General features: G+C 40.8%; 1 protein-coding gene across 2 annotated transcripts in view; it reads right to left on the reverse strand.

The window, feature by feature from the left end:
* Positions 1-7,851, reverse strand: part of LOC117289002 (Golgi apparatus protein 1-like) — a 41,766-nt gene extending 33,915 nt beyond the window's left edge. The window contains exons 1-2 of one of the 2 annotated variants that reach the window (XM_033769891.1): positions 7,204-7,851; positions 2,791-2,814 (exon numbers count right to left, since the gene is read on the reverse strand). In XM_033769891.1, coding sequence (XP_033625782.1) covers positions 2,791-2,814; positions 7,204-7,845 — 666 coding nt within the window. In that variant the 5' untranslated portion in view covers positions 7,846-7,851. The remainder of the gene's footprint in view (positions 1-2,790; positions 2,815-7,203) is intronic. The other variant, XM_033769892.1, reaches the window with a different exon arrangement.
* Positions 7,852-8,446: the final 595 nt, after the last annotated feature.

The raw sequence follows: 8,446 nt of genomic DNA on the forward strand, positions 1-8,446 counted from the left end.
TAGTTAAAAAGATGTTTTAAAAGTAGATTCTAATGATCCACACAAATATGCCTCAAAATTGCAGGGTTTTCCTAATCCATCATGAACTACCATGGCACGGCATTTTGTGGAGTACTAATAATATATTTATACACGTAAACCTAACTTGCCCACCAACATGGTGAGCGCGGATCAGTCCCCGCGTGTGACGCGCGTGCAAGGGGTCAATACAGTAAAGTGGGGCTAATGAAGCTTGGTTGTGTACAGTGAAGTACATCACAATAACCACTAGTATTGACTTCAACAAGAATGTTCTCAAAACGGTCAGGGGCTGTCCAAAGGTTTCAAAATTGTAAAGATTGCGCGGAACAAGCGTTCTTCCATCCGCTGGCTAAAATGTCAGATAAAACACCGGAGGACCTGTCAGAATTCTCTCCAAGTTGTCCTGCTGGCTATTTCACTGTTAATAATAATAACAACAAATTCTTCTATAGCGCATCACAATAAACCGTAACAATGCGCTTTACATTAGTCCCCTGGTCATTGGGCCAATAAACATCCCTTTAATCTTTCTCTGCTCCCATTAAGGAGTATACAGCCCCGAGCTGCTCTGGCGCTCCGGAGGCTTTTTCATTCGAAATATCAACCTCTACCCTCGCAGGTACCCATTTATACCCCTGGGTGAAGAGAAGCAATTATAGTAAAGTATCTTGCTCAAGGACGCAAGTGTCACGGCCAGGATTCGAACCAACACTCCTATGAGTTAGTATCAGAACTTGAAACACATAGATCCTCTATTTCTTGAAATACAGACCAAGTCAAAAATTTGACATACTAGTAAATCGTCAAAGTTTATACCAGTGATAATACTACACGACTATCTCCTGTCAAAATTATTGATATTGTTATGATGAGCTTGGACTAACTACAACAAACTAACCCACAAAAAATGTTAGGTTTAGGTTAGCACCACACCACTGTACAAATATAACCACCAAAAGAGGCGTACTGCTCTAAAGCATCACATGCCTGCCAGGACATGGTGTGGCCTATGTTGCCCAGTCTTGGTGCCTTTACAAAAGTTTCCCGCCGCCTTTAATATTTTCTAATGGAAAGTACACTTTGCATAATGAAATTTAACTTGCCCTCTCAAAGATGAATATCAAGTCCTTGCTTTTCCGGTCTGTTGCGTACAGACAGTACCTGCTACCATCATTTCAGGTTGAACAAAACAAGTGGTGGATCTACATTCCATTCACATAATTAATTTTGTTCAGAGGGAAAGTATGTATACCTACTTTTGGTAATCACTCTTAACAAAAAATGCCAATTTCAACTTATGGTAAGAAGTCTACAGCAGTTTTCGATAGTACATTGTTTGAAGCATTTTGAGAAACATTTCACTTCAAAGTAATGCGGATATGACAAAAGTTTGCCCCAAAATTTGAACTGAAGATGCATTACTGTCAGTTTAAAGCAGTTCTCAAAAATCTGTCACCTTTTGATTAGAAATTTTTACAGGTTAGTTTTATTGTGTTCATCTACATTAGGATTTTTAACAGCTGAACGGTTCCCTAAACCAAAGGTGTTCTTTACTTCTAATTGAAGCATTTCACCAAAATGTAAATTTGTGAAAAAAAATATGAGTGCACACAAGGTACATGTTCATTAAGGAATAGCCCTGTAATCACCTCCTACTGCCTAAAAAAAAAACCCAGTTAGTCTACCCAAACTAACATCCAGCTAAAATAGACCAGAGATAGGAGCACCAGCACTGGTTACTGAGTTACAAGGGAAAGGGTGCACACGTTTTTTTTATAGCAGAGACTGTTTCTCTGACATATCCAAAGTCGGCCAGTCTAAGTGAAGAATTGCCACAAAGATACGATTTTAAGAACGCCAAATTTGATTCATGACATCACTTGATGCCAACGAGTCGGTGAAAATCAACACTTTAGCCCAGTTCATAATTCCTGCGAATGCGAATGCGATATGAATTTTGAGGTCACAAATTCGCAACAAATAATTCACAGATCAGTTAAAACGTGCTCAACTCCTGCAAAACATTCCCTGCAGAACAGCCATTTGGCATCAACATTCACTTCACATTGGCAATTGCAGGATACATGGACCAGGCTTAAAAGGTGTTGAAGGGAGCATTTTGTGCACAGGTAGAACTGCCGACCGATTTGTCTTGCCACCATGGTTTATAAAGCGAGACTTTCAAGTCCCACCACTTCACTTATAAACCTCCCATGATACCATAATCATGGAGCAAGTTTGGTGGAACGACAAGACATCTAGACCTATAGAACCCATGTTGGCTGGGCAACCAGGTGTACCTAACTGGTGATGGTCACTTCATACCCAAGTCACTACGTAATTTTCATACCCAAGTCACTACGAAAACCACTTCCTCGTACCAAAAGATCACATAGCAGCGCTGCTAATAGTGACTTCTGCTTTGTACCCAACTCCACCGGGGTTAAGGGTTAAGGGTTAAGGGTTAAGGGTTAGAGTTAAGGGTTAGAGTTAGCAATAAAGTTAGGATTAGGTACTAAGTGACTTTAGGTAAAAAGTGACCAACACTCGTAGCTACACTGTACATACCACAAAATATGCACAACACTCTCCAGCAAATTTGTTACTTTTTGTTGTTGAAATTTGAAGGATTGACATGAACCAGGCTATCTAAAAATCTTTTTCGTTTTACCCATTGAAGACTTGGCAGGTGCATAGAATAGATAGCAAGCGATTTTAACAGAATGAGGCCAAAGCAAAAAACTCATACAAATCAAATTTTGTTCTAACCTTGATGCCAGCTCGCTTGCGATTCTGCGTAGAGAGAAAAACAGGGTGGGTTTTTAAGAAACAAACAAATGAAACACAGACAGACAGTTACTCCTGACCAAACTACTCATAATGGCATTTAAATTATATAATAACAAACTGTCAAAATCCAACCCCCAAATTAGGGTTCAAATTTCAACCCATGTCAGTGTTCTCCGTTAAAAAAGTGTACTTGTGGTTTTTGGCAGTGTTCGGTTTATTTAATCCTATTACATTTGTAGTATAAATTTGTACACCATAAAGCTTACACCTGAAAGTTTAATCTCAGAAGGTGGCCACGCTTAGGAGATATCGGTGAAAATGTACAATGTGTACGTCCACTCAGGAAGAATATTCCCCAGTTAATCTTTAAACAAAAAATTCTGTAAACACTTCCCATTTTAACGTTTTTACAATGTATATTTTTTTTTGTGTATCTTTTAAACTCAATTCAGCCCTCGGGCTGCGATGTTTGAATTTTTAATAAACCAATAATATTAAAAAATCCACAATCTGAGAAACAATTCCGGTACTGCTTCAGTACTAAATTTCAGGGCATAAAAACTGATATATTTTTAGCATTATATTTTAAAAGCATGTTAGTTCAAATTGAGTTGTTTCTAAAAATGCTTTTATACTATTTAAAGCTGCTGCTGTATGGTTCTACCCAAATGTTGTTATTGCCACTAATTTTAAGAGTGATTACCAAACAACGTACACTGGTCTGCTGGTCAAACAACAGTTAATATGACTTTGAGGAAACAGTCAAAGCTACTTATGTATAAATGTCGAAGTGGTTCTTCTTCTACATGATGTACATGTGTACAATGTCTAGCTCATTGTTTTCCGAAGGTTTGTGAAAAGTAAACCACTGCCTGCTCGAAATGTTCAAATAATTGTTAAACTCTAGCCCCATATACATAACATACACGTGTGTTCAAACGATAGTGTTACAAGAAAACTGTAAAAACTGGAAAACTGTAAAAGCTGGTGGACTACAACGTACACTGGTCTGCTGGTCTGCTGGCCAAACGCCAGTTAATATGACTTTGAGGAAACGGTCAAAGCTACTTATGTCTAAGTGGTTCTTCTTCTACATGTACAATGTCTAGTTCATTGTTTCCTGAAGGTTTGTGTAAAGTAAACCACTGCCTGCAAAAAATGTTCAAACAACTGTTAAACTCTAGCCCCATATACATAACATACACGCGTGTTCAAACGATAGTGTTACAAGAAAACTGTAAAAGCTGGTGGACTACTAGCTGGTCCTGGGGTCCATTTCACAAAGAGTTAGGATTAGTCCTAACTTAGGACTAGTCCTAGGAGATATACAAATTGCATGGATAGTCCTAAGTTAGGACGAGTAACTGGTCCTAACTCGAGATAAGAGTAGTCCTAACTCTTTGTGAAATCCAACCCTGGTAGCCTAGTCATTGAAAAGGTCCAAGGCAAATCTTATACATATAATTGTTCTTAATACATGGTCCACTTGTTCGCTCAGAACTTCCACTGGAATACAATAATTTGTGCATTTAAAGCTTTCAACTGCTTTGCTTGTACGCAAATTGGTCCATAAGAGAAATGCAGGGGGGAAATGGGGGAACGATGGTCATGACGCTCCAATCAATAAATGAAATCCATGCTGGTGGGGGGGGGGGGGGGGGGGGGGGGGGAGGCGTGGAAAGGAAACCCTTTCATTAGAGGTAACTGGCCAATGATGCTACAATCACTAGAAACGGTTCAGTGGGTACACGTACTATGTACATACAAATGGGTATGCATCACTTTGGCTTGTAAAAAAAAGAATGAACAGATTCCAAAGTAAAGTGTTTTCAGTTGGGCAATTCCACGTTGGCATCCAGTTCTGTAGTTCACCAAATAAAAAGTCAGTCTCCCTTGTGGTTTATATTGACAAACAAAAAGTGCTATTAAACAAACAACCAGAAAAAAACCCATGATGAATTGTGATTGGGGTAATTCATCGATAGTGCACTAAAGAAGGGATGGACTGGGGGTCCAGGGGATCCTATTCCTATGTTGAACTTAAAATGCCAGTAAACAACATAACAATGCCCTTTATGCAAAACCTACTAAAGGGTGAAATCGCACGGTTGATGACTTCACCAAAGGAAAACATACATACTAGTTTAAGCATTGAGTACAGCCTGGTGCGAAACAACCTGTAGTTGTTGCACAACCAGTCCTATCCTACTCTAAAGAACCACACGTGTAGTGTCTGTGTGAGCCGGAGAGATGTCTAGGGTATCTTTTGGACCCCCTTTTCAAATTTAAACACTTGGTTTATTCTGTCATTTACACCCAGCCAATTTGTCTTACGTGCATGCATGGTAGCTCCAGCTAAACCAATGTCCTTTGTTGACAAATGTGATATTCATTTACAAAGCACACCCAGACAGTCGTGGTATAATTTCATCAATGGTGTGGGTTTTTTTTCCGCTTGTCCCGACAGGGGTCTCAAAAGGACTAAGGACCCGTGCTTGTTCATAGCAGATTCACACGATGTGGACTTGTTACAACATTGTGTTCTTTGGACCATGGACCCCCCTGCATTTCCCTGTGTGAAAAGGCCTTAGGGCTACTTTACAACACTGCAACTCGCCAGAAGGATCAAGGAATGCTTGGTACAGGGGTGTTTTACATGGAACTACAATGTTCATGTAGCATTCATTGGCCAACAGGTAAAATGGAAGACACAATAGCTTGCCACAGTGCACATTGTACTCCAGAGCTTTCAAGGTTTAAGGGTCCAGAATTGGTGGTTCACTGCTTGTTTGTTATCACCTGAACGTGTACCCATTGAAGCATTAGAGCTCCAAAGGAACACCCTTAGCAACAGCCACACCCACTATTCTCAGACACTGCCTAGTACCAGAGAAATTGGTGCCAGAAAAACATCAGAAACCACCAGAGAGCACTACAGCAGCCAGAGCTTCAGGGCACTTAAGAGGGCCCTGAACCCCGGTCGAGACAAACTTCAGCTGTGCGCTCGTGTTGTGTGCTACACACACACACAATGTTTATATTTTTTTGTAATGATTTTAGGTTGCACTCCCACTTTTTCAGTTTGCACTCCCACTTTCCAAATTCCTGGCTAAGACACTGCTGCCTATGTGAAGGTTTTAGCCAGGATGTGGTTCGAAAAAAAAGCATCAAAATTTGCTGGAAACTAAAAGACTGGTGTCCAAATTGTTCACTTACTTACACTGTACAATATATTTACGCAAAAAATAATTAATGGCATGACGTTTCGACCCTAGCAGTAGCAGAGTAAGTTGACTGTAGACATGTGTAGATGACAGATTAAACAGGGGGTCCAAATTTAAAACAGGGTGTCCAAAAGACACACAGACACCCCTCCGGCTCTGCCTGACACTTTTTCCTACATTTGAGAGTTCGGAGATGAAAAGCATCCCTATTAAATATAAGGCCAACAAGCACAAAAAGCTGCAAATCAGAGCAATGATAAAAAAAACACGCTGGCAGGTCACCGAAAGCATTGCGGACAACCCCTGGATAATGCCCATTACAATAGCACACAGACTTTGTTGCTTTTAGAGCGAACAGGCTGAACAAGAACTGATGTGCAAAAATGACCTCCATAAAAGCCCCTTTTTAAACACTAAGTGCCACACCAATTTCGACGGTCTTGTGTTTTTTCCAATGACTAAAGGTGACGTACCTCACTGTGTAACTTAAGAAAATATAATGACGTTCAATGTTGACTTGAAGGCTGGTACCGTTCAACTATGTTGGGTATTTAAACATACTTAATTCTTTAAGACTAAATTAATTATGAATGAGATATTCTCTTAGTGCTATACGTAAGTTCAAATAAAAATAATTTACAGAGTACATTTTATTATGTGTAGAAAAGTTCTCTCATTACATTCTGCTCTGGTCTTCAGGCCTGTATGCTTCGTTTTTGAAAGGGCAAGGGCACCAAGGCATTTTCTTCTTTGTAAAGGGCACCCTATGATGAAATTGCAAATTTGTACTGGAACACCAAAGCAATGACCAGGGGACACAGAGGCAATCGCCTTTGTTGCCTCCGTGAAATATCAGACCTGGATCTTGTTGTAAAAAAAGCTGGTCCAGTAAATAATGTAACCTACAACTTACAATCCATGTTGTCTTGTAGATTTTCCCCTAAATTCGAGCCCTGCCAGCCACCCTGCCAGCCAGGGCGAGCTTGTCACTGTCAGTCAGGTGGCGAGATGACCAGCATTCCTCTCAAGCCGTGCTGCCCTAATGGTCTTGCTGCCCCCCCCCCCCCAATTCAAGTCCTGTCTGCCATGTGGCTTCCAGAGCTAGCTGTGGGCTTTTCTGCAATTGACGGGGCCGGGAGTATCTTTTAATAATATATAAAATACCCACCTCATTGGCATTTTGTAGACAATCCAGTACCACAAAATTGTTTCCTCGTATATTCTTGCTGCAAAATGCCGCCACCTCCTGTTGACACGCAGGCTGATCTGCAATCCTAATGGGTTTACCTGGGCCTCCCCTTGGACTCTTTGGAGGCTTTGGTGCCCGAGGTTGTTGAAACGGCTGGCCTTGCTGCCCTCCTTCTTGCCCTCGTTTCTGCAATCCTGCTGCTGCATGTGCTGCAGCCTGATGCACATTGTTAATGTTATTGTTAATTAACCTTCTACTATCTGGCAGGCCCGCATTCATTTGTTGGGGATTCGGGGGATTCTTCCACTGTTGTGGTGGCTGCTGTTGTTTAAAATTGGCTTGCGCGGCTTGCATTCTAAGTTGCTGCAACTCCGCCTCTCTTGCACCCACTCCCCGCTGCTGTGGCAGACCGGCGATCCCCACAGCCGCACCATCACCAGCTACGGGGACCTTCTGCAGACCAGCTCCTACAGATTGCTGGAAATGTCTTTGTTGTCCATCATCCCCACCACCATCTCCTCGTCTCAGATCAAGTTGTTGTTCAATGGCATCGGAGGTAACTAAAGAGATACATAAGGCAAAACACGCAGCTAACACTGGGACACGTAGATTGGTCGCCATCTTGGATGGTGGATTTTTCTACTAAAAAAATTGCAGTATTATATATGTGCTGCTGCTGCTTGCGTGGAAGTAGTGATGACGTTTCTTTAGTCGTTCAATCAACTTGTCTAAGTCCTCTTACTTCAACTTTTTACGGAAAAACACATAATGGATTTGTGTGGCGATTGAGGCGGCGCAGGGATTAACCTTTTGTAAACGCAATTAGCACTAAAACAAGTCTCTCCTCTCTGTTTTTTGCTCATTGGATCATGTCCAGTTTTTTTGGCAGGTTTGCAACGAAATTGTTTATAAAAGTTGTCAAAAGCCATATTCATAGATACGTGAAAGTTTTCAGGTGACATGGGCTATTTGGACTTACGTGGACTGTTTTTTCTTCTTTTTTCGCATTTTTTTTGGAGAATCGACCACTGTATTTTTCTCAAATCTCAGCCGATTTTTCTGAAGCTTGTGTCTTAACAATGTTGAGTAATTTCTGTAAGTTTCATGATGAAAAATATCCATTAGAAATCTTTATTTTTCTGTCAAAATGAAATGAAACTTTGCAAACTTGTTCAATGTGAGATTCTCAATGACATTATAGTTGTCTGATTTTCTTAATGGG

Source organism: Asterias rubens, chromosome 4 (genome assembly GCF_902459465.1).
Source record: "Asterias rubens chromosome 4, eAstRub1.3, whole genome shotgun sequence".
NCBI classification, from domain to species: Eukaryota; Metazoa; Echinodermata; class Asteroidea; order Forcipulatida; family Asteriidae; genus Asterias; species Asterias rubens.